General features: G+C 36.0%; 1 protein-coding gene across 2 annotated transcripts in view; it reads left to right on the plus strand.

The window, feature by feature from the left end:
- The window catches only part of LRRC9 (leucine rich repeat containing 9), a 114,755-nt gene that overhangs the window by 42,228 nt on the left and 59,091 nt on the right, over positions 1-13,436 (plus strand). For both annotated transcript variants that reach the window (XM_061429042.1, XM_061429043.1), the window contains exons 11-16: positions 950-1,126; positions 1,453-1,570; positions 3,658-3,790; positions 5,009-5,131; positions 5,740-5,855; positions 12,201-12,413. In XM_061429042.1, coding sequence (XP_061285026.1) covers positions 950-1,126; positions 1,453-1,570; positions 3,658-3,790; positions 5,009-5,131; positions 5,740-5,855; positions 12,201-12,413 — 880 coding nt within the window. The remainder of the gene's footprint in view (positions 1-949; positions 1,127-1,452; positions 1,571-3,657; positions 3,791-5,008; positions 5,132-5,739; positions 5,856-12,200; positions 12,414-13,436) is intronic.

Consider the following 13,436-nt stretch of genomic DNA (forward strand, 5'->3'; position numbering starts at 1 on the left):
AGGCATGATTTATTCCTGGGATTTTAACCTAAGCCACTAGTTAGATGGTGGTGCCGTACGCTGAGATGGAAAACAGGAGGGGCGGGTTTAAAGGTAGGTGTGTTGGGTGAGTTAAATTTGAGAGGCCTATTACGTGTTCCAGTGAACATAGCAAGCAGGTAGTTAGATATTCAAGTGTGGGTATATCCAGTTAAGTGGGGTAAAGGTAACGCCTGAAAATAAAATGTTGGAATTTACTAGTATAGTAAATATAGGTGTATATGTGTGTGTGTGTGTATATGTATATACACATATATATTTAAAATATATATTGCCAAAGGACCAAGTGAAATCACCTATTAATAGGGTTTATGGAAACAAGAGGGGAGCCAGAGACTGATTCCTGAGGCAATCCAACATTTAGAAGTCTGTCAGAGAAAAAAGAAGCTTCAAATAAGATCATGAAAGAGTAGCCAATAAGATGCAAACCAGAAGCGTCTAGTTTCACTGACGTCCCCCAAAAGAAACTATTACAATATTGGAGGATTGCTCCATATCTTTTAGTCAGAACAAATATATTATTATTAATAAAAGAGCTATTATTCTTCCCTGGTGGCTCAGATGGTAAAAAATCCATGCAGTACAGGAAGCCCAGGTTCGATCCCTGGGTTGAGAATGGCAGCCTCTGGAGAAGGGAATGGCAACCCACTCCTGCATTCTTGCCTGGAGAATTCCACGGACAGAGGCTGGCAGGCTACAGTTCACGGAGTCTCAAAGAGTCTGACACGACTAAGTAACACGTTCAGACTTTAGCAGTTCTTTTATTGATTGTATACGAAACAAAACAGCATGTAGCTTTAGCAGAAACGTAAAATATGGGCTATTACTTTTTTCATATGTAACTTTGTGTTCTCAACATTTTAAGAAAAGTCTGTTATTTTCTTTGTATATATTTTGTATTCCCATATAGGTTTAATTCCTGCTATGAGTTAATTCTGTCACGTTTTTGTACGTGGGACTTCAGAACATATGGTATTACAGGAGTGAAAGTAAAACGTGTCATCAAGGTTAATAACCGTATTCTGAGACTAAAATTTGAAGAGAAATTCCAAAAGTTTTTGGACAGTGAACATATGCATGATTCAGAGTAAGAAGCTAACTTCCATAAGAAACATTTTTACAACAGCCTGCTTTTATTTTGTAACAACAACAAAAAGTCTTTCTGGTTAAAAGTTTACAGTATTGAAAATATCCTTGTTAGTAAACAGTTCCTTTAATGCATCTTCCTGACTAGGATGACCTCATGGTTTATCCACACTGAAGCTCTTTTTGAGACTGAGGAGGAGTGGAAATTTAAGAATGACACTCAGCATAAATGGGAAATATCCTGGCTAGGGCATATTGTCATCCTACCTGTGGCCAGGCTTTTTTGAAATCAATTCTAAAACTTTTTTTGTATTAATTATTCTTAAGGAGCTATCGAAAGATGCTGGAATGCCTTTTTTATGTTTTTGATCCTGAAATTACAGTGAAGAAAAAGCATCTGCTACAAATACTTGAAAAAGGATTCAAAGACAGTGAAACAAGCAAGGTAGCATAAAATGTTATTCAAAATAATGCTTTCTTCCTGATGAATAAAGCTCTGCCACTGATTAAGCATAGTTTGATTATCAATCCTTTCATTTATATTTATAGCAAACTTCTACTGTTTCACAAAAAAGTTAGTGCTATCCTGAAAAGTACAGTCCCTCAGTACTCAAGAGGGATTGGTTCCAGGACCTCCCACAAATACTGAAATCCAAGGATGCTCAAGTCCCTTATATGAAATGGTGTTCTGTTGGCATATAGCCTATGTACTTCCTTCTGTATACTTTAAATCATCTTTAGATTACTTATAATACCTAATATAATGTAAATGCTATGTAAAAAATTATAAATACAATATAAATTTTGTGTAAATAATTGTGGAAGCAGGGCAAACTTAAGTTTTGCTTTTTGGAACTTTACGAAATTCTTTTTTTTTTTTTTCCCAAGTATTTTCAATCTACAGTTGGTTTAATCATGAATTATTTTACCTTTATGATTGCCTATTTAATCTTTTTAGGCATCTTACATTTTATATTGTGATTCTTTTGTGAATGATCTTGAAATCCACTTCTTTAATCTGTTTTAAATACTCCAAGATTTTCTCCATCTTGAAAAAAATAATTCACTTAACACTGCCGTGCTTTCTGTCATCCTGTTTTTCTCTTTACTTTTACTACCACCATTTCTTTATTCTCCACTTCATCTTCCCCACCTTGATACTGATACTGTTTTATCTTTGATCACTCATGAGCTCCAAAACATCCAATCAACCTTTCTCAGTCCTCCACCCACTTGATGAGACAGCTGGAGTACACGGGTATAGAGCAGTATTTCCTAATCCTTTTCTCATTGTGGCACACATAACCTGAAAATATTGCTGCATTTGAATCTTGGCTTTCCTACTCACCAGCTGGGTGACTTCACCTCTCTGTGCCTGTTTGATCCTTTCTGGCAAATGAGGGTAATAATAGTATCTCCTTCACAGAGTGGTGAGGATTTAGTAAGATATACATGATAAAGTTCTTGGATACTTGTTCATAGCATCATTAGTCACAATAGCCAAAAAGTAGAAAGAATTCAAATGTCCATTAACGGATGCATGGATAAATAAAATGTGGTATATACATACAATAGAATATTATTCAGTCATAAGAAATGAAATTCTGATACATGCTATAGCATGGACGAACCTTGCAAACATTATATTAAGTAAAAGAAACAAGCCACTATGGGACAAATATTGTCTGATCCTGCTTACATAAAGTATCTAGAATAGACAAATTGGTAGAGACAGAAAGTAGACGTTTCCAGGAGTTGGAGAGGATAGAGGGATGGAGAGTTATTGTTTAATGAGTATACAGCTTTAATTTGGAATGAAATTCTGGAAATAGGTAGTGGTGATAGTTGTACAACATTGTGAGTATACTAATACCAATGAATTATACACTTAAAAATGGTAGCTTTTACCTTTTTTTTTTACCATAATAAAATAAAGGTGGTATAGAAAAACCCAAACTTTTTGGCCAACCCAGTAATTTCAAAACTCCGAGATAGTGGAGGAGCAGACCTGAGTCTAAATCATGACTTTACAATTTCTGCTTCAGTCTTAAACAGATTATATAATCTCTCTTAGCTCTAGTTATTTTTAACTGATAAAAACAGATTGTTTCTTTTTTTTTAAGAGCTGCTTTCACAGCAAGTAATATGAATATTCCTGATAAAATACTTTTAAAGAAATAACTCTAGTCACAATGCAAGCTAAAATTTCCATACATTAGTACAATCAGATATATCTGGAAAATAATGTAGACTATTAGACTAATTATTAGACTGTTTATTTAAATAAGAATCTTCAGTGTAATATCCACTGAATATTATATTTCATAGATCTATTTGCATATACATTTAAAATACATTACGTGAATGGTTTCATGGAATGAAGTTGTTCCTGAAGTTTATCTACTTCTTTTCAGTGAGTGACCTGAAGGTTCCTCACCCAGACACATGGACATAAAGTGATAAACCATCTGTAGTAAAGTTGAAATATTGTCAATCTTATAAAAATTCTCAGACTTTGCTTTTTCTTTATAGCTGCCTCTCAGAAAAGAAGCTGTCATTCTTGCTAATAGCTTAAGTATATGTGAGTGTCCCAGAATTGAAATACTACAGCAAAAGTACAAGGATGAGAAGAAAAACTCTCTTGAGCACGAGCTCTTCAGACATGGTATTATAAATACGCAGTTTCTGAACTTTTAAGCTCTGAGTCTTCAAATTCATTAATTACTTTCATAACATTTTTGATGCTTGATTTTATCAACCTGGAAAGTTTTCTGAAACCCCTTTTATTTAGTATTTACCAGTGAGGTAATATATGACTTTCTGATCTACTACTTAGTCTGTCAACAAATATTTACTGAGTGATTATTATCAGCAACATCAATAGCATGAGATTCATTTGTTACTCATATTTAATCTCTCTTATATGAAATAAACACTTTTCACAATATGCTTTTGTTCATTAAGATGTGTCCTAAAAATATGTATATGTTATACACACTCACCATACAAACCCCAGATTCACTGGAAAGAGAAAAGAGAACTCTGCCCATTTATGTAATAATCATCATATAAAGCACTCGGGAAGTCAGGCCTTATTTGTCCTTAATTAACAAAATATAAGATGGTAAAAAAACCTGGTTATAAATCTAAAATTGGCAAAAGACCTTTTCCCAGTCTCAGGGTCTTATTTCCAGTGAGTTGGCTCTTCACATCAAGTGGCCGAAGTATTGGAGCTTCAGCTTTTCAGCATCAGTCCCTCCAATGAGTATTCAAAATTGATTTCCTTTAGGACTGACTGGTTTGATCTTGCAGTTCAAGGGACAAAACAGTTAGGTTCTCCCGATTTACATTTCATAGCTCGTACATAGTTTTAAGAAGTACCTGAATACTTTATGCATAGTAATTACAAGTTACTTCATAGGATTCAGTGACTCTAGAGATTCCTAGAAGTTGGTGAATTTCAAGGTTCCTTAATAATTTAAGGGAAAGGAAATGTTCACCATTCAGTAGACATATTGAGTGCTATGTGCTAGATACTGATGATACAGGGATGAATTTTTACCCAGTTAACAAGAACAACAAATTTCTTAAATTACTTCATGAAAATATTGTTAAATATTGCCTTATTTCCTTCTTTCTTGTCTGTAAAGCTTTGCTTGATATAGTCACAGGAATCCTCTTTTATAACCATTTTATTTATTCAACAAATATTTATTGAGCTCCTCTATTTTGGATCAAGCAGTGTGCTATGTGCTGTACGGATAGCTAGGATCCCTACCTTTACAGAATAAATATACAATCAAGTCTGGGGCCAGTAAGGAAGGTAAAATTGGAAAATTGTTAAGATGAATTCATGTTAAAATGTTTTGTTTTTTCATATTAGGCATCCTCCTGATTACAAAGGTTTTCCTTGGCCAGAGTGTTCAGGCTCATGATCACGACTCCATCAGTCAAGCCAACTACCCAATGATTAATTCAGTGTTCATTCCTCGAAAATATTTACTAAGTATGTCTGCCATGAAATAAATCTTTTTTCATCTTTCTGACTACAGAATATTTTCATTTAATAAAGATATGCTTATAATTTAACCTCTATCTAACAAAGCTTATAAACTTCTCTGTAAAACCATGTTCCTAGCCACTAATGAACTTCTGTATTTCTGTTCCCTACTTCAATGACAGTTTTATATTTCTGTGCATAGATATTTTATTTTGTAAAAGTTTCTTTTCTATTTTATACACACACATATGTGCATAATATATTGTATGTATTTCAAAAGATAGAGCCTACCCAACTTTTAACAACAAAGGTTTTAGAGTAATATATTTATCAAAAACTATATGGTCAAATTCTGATTAGAAAAGTGAAAAAGTAAGAAAAAGAAAAGAATATGAATAAAACTAAACCCTACTAGTCTGTATAGTGAAAGGGTGACTAGTCTTGATAGAATTAAGAAATTATCGAGGATGGTAGGAAGATAGAAAAAAACCTCAATAACATGATATTTTGAGTTTGTTGTTTATTAATCTGTGTAAGGGTGAAAAGTGTATGTTACGTTTCACTTTGAAGAGTGTTTATTTATTTTGCTTGTTTTTATTTTTATTTTATCCTAGATTCTATCATGGGACAAAGAAACTGTGATTGCAGTGTTCGGCAGTGCAAGTGGTTTGTCTTTGATCATGACCTTGTTTTGCCTGAATACATCGTGGAATTTGAGTATATTACAGTGGTATGAATGCATTTTTAAAACTGGAATTCCTTAAATGAGAACAGAACAGTAATTTGAAGCCTAATAATGTTATGTCGAGTTTATGCTATATTATATGTGCAGGCATACCTCAGAAATATTGTGGGTTCAGTTTCAGACCCTGCAATAAAGTAAATATTGCAATAGTCACACTAATTTTTGGTTTCCCAGTGCATGTAAAACTTGCCTTTATACTTACTGTAGTCTATTACGTATGAAATGTCTAAAAAATATACATACCTTCATAAAACAGTAGACTTTATTGCTAAAAAATGTGAATCATCATCTGAGCCCAGTGAGTCATAACCTTTTTGCTGCTAGAGGATCTTGGCTCCATGTTGATGGCTGCTGACTAATCAGGTGGTAGTTGCTGAAGATAACTGGTAGCTGTGACAATTTCTTAAACTAAGGTAACAATGAAGTTTGCTGCATGTGTTGTCTTTTCCTTTCATGAATGACCTATCTGTAGCATTGCAGTGCTGTTTGATAGCATTTTACCCACAGAACTTTTTTCAGAATTGGAGTCAATCCTCTCAGATCCTTCCACTGCTTTACCAACTAAGTTTATGAAGTATCCTAAATCCTTTGTTGTCACTTCAACAGTCTTCACAGCATCTTCACCAGGAGTGGAAACCATTTTCTTTGCTCATCTGTAAGAAGAAACTCCTCATCTGTAAGGTTTTATCATGAGATTGTAGGATTTCAGTCATATCTTGGGCTCTATGTCTAGTTCTGTTGCTGTTTCCACTATATCTGCAAATGCTTCCTCCACTGAAGTCTTCAAAGAAAGAAAGTGAAGTCGCTCAGTCATGTCTGACTCTTTGCAACCCCATGGACTGTAGCCTACCAGGCTCCTCCGTCCATGGGATTTTCCAGGCAAGAGTACTGGAGTGGGTTGCTGTTTCCTTCTCCAGAGGATCTTCCTGACCCAGGGATCAAACCCGGGTCTCCCACATTGTAGGCAGATGCTTTACCATCTGAGCCACAAGGGAAGTCTTAACTTAAATTCCTGTTACTGTTGATATTTTGAACTCTCCATGAATCATGTATGTTCTTAATGACATATAGGATGGTAAATCCTTTCCAAAAAGTTTTCAATTTCCTTTGCTCAGATAACCTCAGGAAAATCTCTATCTATGGCAGCTATTGTTGTTGTTGTTCAGTCGCTCAGTTGTGTCCGACTCTTTGCAACTCCATGGACTACAGTATGCCAGGCTTCCCTGTCCTTCACCATCTCCTGGAGCTTACTCAAACTCATGTCCATTGAGTCAGTGATGCCATCCAACCATCTCATCCTCTGTTATCCCCTTCTCCTCCTGCCTTCAGTCTTTCCCAGCATCAAGGTCTTTTCTAATGAATCAGCTCTTCACATCAGGTGACCAAAGTATTGGAGTTTCAGCTTCAGCATCAGTCCTTCCAATGAAAATTCAGGACTGATTTCCTTTAGGATAGACTAGTTTGATCACCTTGCAGTCCAAGGAACTCTCAAGAGTCTTCTCCAACACCACAGTTCAAAAGCATCAGTTCTTTGGCACTCAACTTTCTTTATAGTCCAACTCTCACATCCATACATGACTACTGGAAAACCATAGCTTTGATTAGATGGACCTTTGTAATCAAAGTGATGTCTCTGGTTTTTAATACACTGTCTGAGTTTGTCATAGCTTTTCTTCCAAGGAGCAAGCATCTTTTAATTTCATGGCTGCAGTCACCATCTGCAGTGATTTTGGAGCCCAAGAAAATAAAATCTGTCACTATTTCCATTGTGTCCACATCTCTTTGCCATGAAGTGATGGGACCAGATGCCATGAGTTTTTTGAATGTTGTTTTAAGCCAGCTTTTTTCACTGTCCTCTTTCACCTTCATCAAGAGGCTCTTTAGTTCCTCTTTGCTTTCTGCCATAAGGGTGGTGTCATCTGCATATCTGAGGTTATTGATATTTTTCCTGGTACTCTTGATTCCAGCTTGCGCTTCATCCAGCCTGGCATTTCTCATGATGCACTCTGCATGTAAGTTAAATAAGCAGGGTGACAATATGTAGCCTTGATATACTTCTTGCTCAATTTAGAACCAGTCTGTTGTTCTGTGCCTGGTTCTAACTGTTGCTTCTTGACCTGCATACAGGTTTCACAGGAGGCAGGTCAGGTGGCCTGAAATTCCCATCTCTTGAAGAATTTTCTACATTTTGTTGTGACCCATGCAGTCAGTCTTTAGCATGGTCAATGAAGCAGAAGTAGATATTTTTCTGGAATCCTTTTGATTTTTCTATGATCCAGTGGATACTTGGAATTTGATCTCTGGTTCCTCTGCCTTTTCTAAGCCCATTTGAACATCTGGGAGTTCTCAGTACACGTACTGTTGAAGCCTAGCTTGGAGAATTTTGAGCATTACTTTGCTAGCATGTGAAATGCGTGCAGTTGTGCAGTAGTTTGAACATTCTTTGGCACTGCCCTTCTTTGAGATTGGAATTAAAAACTGGCAACTATAGCCTTATGAAATGTATTTCTTAAATAATAAGACTTGAAAGTAGAAATTAGTCCTTGATCCATGGGCTGCAGAAGGAATGTTATGTTAGTGAGCATGAAAGCAGTGTAAATCTCATTGCGCATCTCCATCAGAGCTCTTGGGTAACCAGGTTCATTGTCAATAGGCAGTAGTATTTTAAAAGAAATCCTTTTTTTTTTTTTTTTCTGAGCAGTAGGTCTAGACAGGGGTCTTAAAATATTCAGCAAACCATGTTGTAAACAAATGTGCTGTCATCCAGGCTTTTTTGGTCCCATTTATAGATCACAGGTAGAGTAGATTTAGCATAATTCTTAAGTGCCGTAGGGTGTCCAGAATGGTAAATGAGCATTAGCTTCAACCAAAAGAGCCCCTAACAAGAGAGTCAGCTTGACCTTTGAATCTCTAAAGCTGAGCACTGACTTCAGTGCTATGAAAATCCTAGATGGCATCCTCTTTTAATAGAAAATCCTAGATGGCATCTTCTAATAGAGTGCTGTCTCATCTATATTGAAAATCTATGTATTAGTGTAGTTACCTGTATTAGTGATCTTAGCTAGATATTCTGGATATCTTGCGGCAGCTTCTACATCAGCACTTGCTGATTCACTTTGCTCTCTATGTTAGGGAGATCTCTTCTTTCCTTAAACTTCATGAACCAGGCTCAGCTAGCTTCAAACTTTTCTTCTGCAACTTTCTGACCTCTCTCAGCCTTCATAGAATTGAAGAGAGGATTTTTTTGTGGTTTAGGCTTTGACTAAAGGGAATATTGTGACTGATTTGATCTTCCATCCAGAGCACAAAATCATTTTCCATATCAGTGATAAGACTTTCACTTTTTTTACATTCATATGTTCACTGGAGTGGTACTTTTAATTTTCTTCAAAACTTCTCCTTTGCATTCAAAACTTGACTGTTTGGAGCAAGAGGCATAGCTTTCAGCCTGTCTCAGTGTTCAACATGCCTTCCTCACTAAACTCAGTCATTCTAGCTTTTGATTTAAAGTGAGAGGTATGTGACTTTTCCTTTCACTTGAGCAGTGAGAAGCCATTCTAAGGTAATTAATTGCCTAAATTTTAATTTTAAGATTGTTCTATCTCAGGGAATGCTATGCTAAGTCACTTCAGTCGTTTCCGACTCTATGTGACCCCATAGACGGCAGCCCACCAGGCTCCCCCGTCCCTGGGATTCTCCAGGCAAGAACACTGGAGTGGGCTGCCATTTCCTTCTCCAATGCATGAAAGTGAAAAGTGAAAGTGAAATCACTCAGTTGTGTCCAACTCTTAGCGACCCCATGGATTGCAGCCTGACAAGGCTCCTCCGTCCATGGGATTTTCCAAGCAAGAGTACTGGAGTGGGGTGCCATTGCCTTCTCTGATCTCAGGGAATAGGGAGGCCCAAAGAGAGGGAGAGAGGCAGGGAAATGGCTGGTCAATGGAGTACTCCAAACACAGTTCACTGTCTTATATGAGCATGGTTTGTGGCAACCCAAAAGCATTACAATAGTAACATCACAGATCACCATAACAAATATAATCTTAGTGAAAAACTTTGAAATATTATGAGGATTACCAGATGTGACAGAGACATGAAGTGAGCAAATGCTGTTGGAAAATAGCACCAATAGACTTGATTGATGCCTTCAATTTGTTAGAAATCCAATAAAGTAAAATGCAACAGAATGAGGTATGCCTATATATAAATGTAAAGTGATTATTCTGTGAGGGATTTAATTTTCAAAGAAAATCATTATGACACCTAAATTTTTTATTTTGAAAATATATTACATGAGTAGTATATAGCTGTAGTCTCACTAGAAAAAATTCAAACTTATTGCAAAATATAGAATACACATGATGGGGAGCACATGTATACCTGTGATGGATTCATTTTGATATTTGGCAAAACTAATACAATTATGTAAAGTTTAAAAATAAAATAAAATTATAAAAAAAAAATTAAATAAAAATACATAAAAAAAAAAAAAGAATACACATGAAAATCTGCTTTCACCTCAGTCCTACCCCACTCCCTTTCATTAAGGCATTCACTGTTAATAGCTTTGTGGGTTTGCTTTCAATCTTTTTTACTCTATTTTGAAATATTATCTTTATTATTAAAATTATTTTAATATATACAGATCCTTATATTCTATTCCATTAATCTCTTGGTCTAATCTTGGACCCCTACCATCTTATTTTCGTTATTACAACCGGATGATATGTTTGGATATGTGATAAGGCAAATTCTCTTCCACTTATTTTTTTAAAGATTTCTTGGCTATTCTTGAACATTAGAAGGGCATGGAAACCCACTCCAGTATTCTTGCTTGTAGAATCCCATGGACAGAGGAGCCTGGCGGGCTATGGTCCATTGGGTTGCAGAGTCGGACATGACTGAAGCGACCTAGCATGCACGCACACATTCTTGACCGTTTTCATTCCCAAATTAAATTTTGAAACATCTTGTTAAGTTCTATTTAAATGTCCTACTAGGATTTGATTGTAAGTGTATTGAATTTAAATTTAATTTGGGGTGAACTGACTTCTGTGTAGTATTGGGCCTCTCATCCAGGAACATGATAACGTTATTCCATTTACTCAAGTCCTGTCCCATATTTTCCTTTATATGGGTCTTAAACATTTCTTTTTATATTTCTTGTATAGTTCTGGGCATTTATATTTTATGTTGTTATGAAGAGAATTCTATCAGTCAAATACACTCCCAGCAAAAGACACAGAAAACCCAAACAAACAGAAAACAAAATAACTGAAATAACAAGAAGTGGAGAGGCCAAGTCCCTGCTGTTGTGACTGACTTCACAACAAAGTGATGTCAGCAAAGATAAGAGCTCCATCATCCTGCTTGCCCCTTTATGAGCTGTTTTAATCTGAAGATCAAATGTTTCCTTTAACTCTGGGAAGTTTCCTTTTCTTAATTCCTTTATCATTACTTCTCTTCTATTCTCTGTTAAGCCCTCTCGAACTCCTATTTGGTAAACATTGAACATTCTGAACTGTTTCCCCCAATGTATTTTAATTTTTTTTCTCTGTATTTTACATTTCCATCTTTAAATTCTTTGTTGTGAAAGATGCCCTCTATATTAGCTTCCACACAGTTAATTTGATTTGCTGTAGATGTATCCATTTGGTTTCTCAGGACATTTATTGAATATTTCATACTTCACTAATTGTTTTTATGGTGACTTTGAAGCATTTACCCTTTTTTTTTTTTCTATAGCCATCTATTCTTTTATAGATGTTTTGTTCTCCTAGATTTTAAAAAGAATTCTCTTATGGACCATTTTGGTTTTTTGTAGAGCCATTTCTGTTTGTTCATGTTGTTTTGGCCCAGTCATCCACAATTCTTATGATAACTCAAGTGCCTAATAATTACCTAGCGCTTCCTCCTGCACTTTACTTGTTCACTCTAAACACCAGGTTTCTTGGAGTCTGCTCTTTGAAGTGGTTATCTCCTGCATATATTTTGGCTGCAGGTTACATTTCTGCTTCTTATTTGTCAGTTCAGTCCCTTCTAATTTATATCTCACAACTTTTAGTCTTTTGTTGGTGCCCTCTCCACTGTTATAAACTATTTTTTAAATGTCTTTTGCCAGTTTTAAGGAATTTTCAGGAGTAGGGGATGAACACACCCGTTCTTAGTCCACAATTTTAATCTGTTCTCATAGATTTCCTAATGTGATACAGATGATCATAGATATTACTATAAATGGAAAAAGTTTTAATTCATCTTTCCTACATAGCTTATTTTTCAAAATGATAAATACAGCAACCAAATTTTCAATGTTTTTAATAAATTTTTTAGGTCAAGGCTCACTCTTTATTTTCTTCATTCAACAATGTTATTCTAGAAGAAAGCAAAAAAAATTCAGAAGGATCAGTATTGTCCCAGGATTTGAAATTTGATGATGAAGTTATAAAAATGGATCCCAGGATCAAGCCCAGACCAAAACTTATTAGTTTGGATGATAAAACGATACTTTCCCTTGCCAAGACTAGTGTTTATGGTCATATTGTGGTGAGTATTGCGAGGAAATTCTATAGATATTAAGATATTCTGAGATATTAAGCTTCCTTCTATATCTTGACTCTCAGTCTGTCCATTTCAAATCTGCTACCATTCTATCCAGACTCCCTTTATCACCAACCTAGATACTTCCATGGGGCTATTACACAATTTCAGGAGGTACCATGCACATAATATTCTATTAATGTGCTCTTTGGATGGCATTCAGTATATAGCTAAGTATAACTCAATACAAGGGGTGTGTGCATGCGTGTGTGTGTGTGTGTGTGTGTGTGTGTGTGTGTGTGTTGGGGTGGGGGTGCATGCCTATGAGAGCTATGCAACAGAGGTTTTGTCCTACTTCCGCTGCAAGGCCACAACCCATTCTCCATACTGAAGCCAGAGTAGTCTTTTCAAGTGCAAATCTGATTTGTCATCCCTCACCACTCCGATATGAAATGCACAAATGCTTTTCATTGTTTTAAAAATAAAACCAAAGTCCTTAATATGGCCTATAAGGTTTTATATGACCTGGTCCCAGGCCTGTCTTTTCAGGCTCTTCTCATATTACCCTCCCTGTAGCAATCTGTAGTCAGCCTCCTTTTTGTTTCCTAAATGTATCATTTACAGCCACACAGAGTCTCCACACTAGCTACTTCATCTGCACAGAATGTTTTCACATGACCCTGTTTCTCTTACTTAGCTCCCACACATTTTAGATCTATACTTAAGCATTAAGTCCTTCTCTTACCTATAGGTCTAATCAAGAATCTAAGTAAGATTCCTTTGTCATGTGTTCTGTATCCTTCCTAAACTATAAATTCCACAGGGACAGAGGCTATGGCTGTTCTTAGTCATTTATATTGCCAGCATGAGGGTAACAATATAAGACTGTGCAGTGTGCGTTGCACAGAAGGGCCACATCTAAGGGGCAACTTCTAAATATACAGTAGTGAAGGAGATCAGCCCTGGGATTTCTTTGGAAGGAATGATGCTAAAGCTGAAACTCCAGTACTTTGGCCACCTCATGCGAAG

Source organism: Bos javanicus, chromosome 10 (assembly GCF_032452875.1).
Source record: "Bos javanicus breed banteng chromosome 10, ARS-OSU_banteng_1.0, whole genome shotgun sequence".
NCBI classification, from domain to species: domain Eukaryota; kingdom Metazoa; phylum Chordata; class Mammalia; order Artiodactyla; family Bovidae; genus Bos; species Bos javanicus.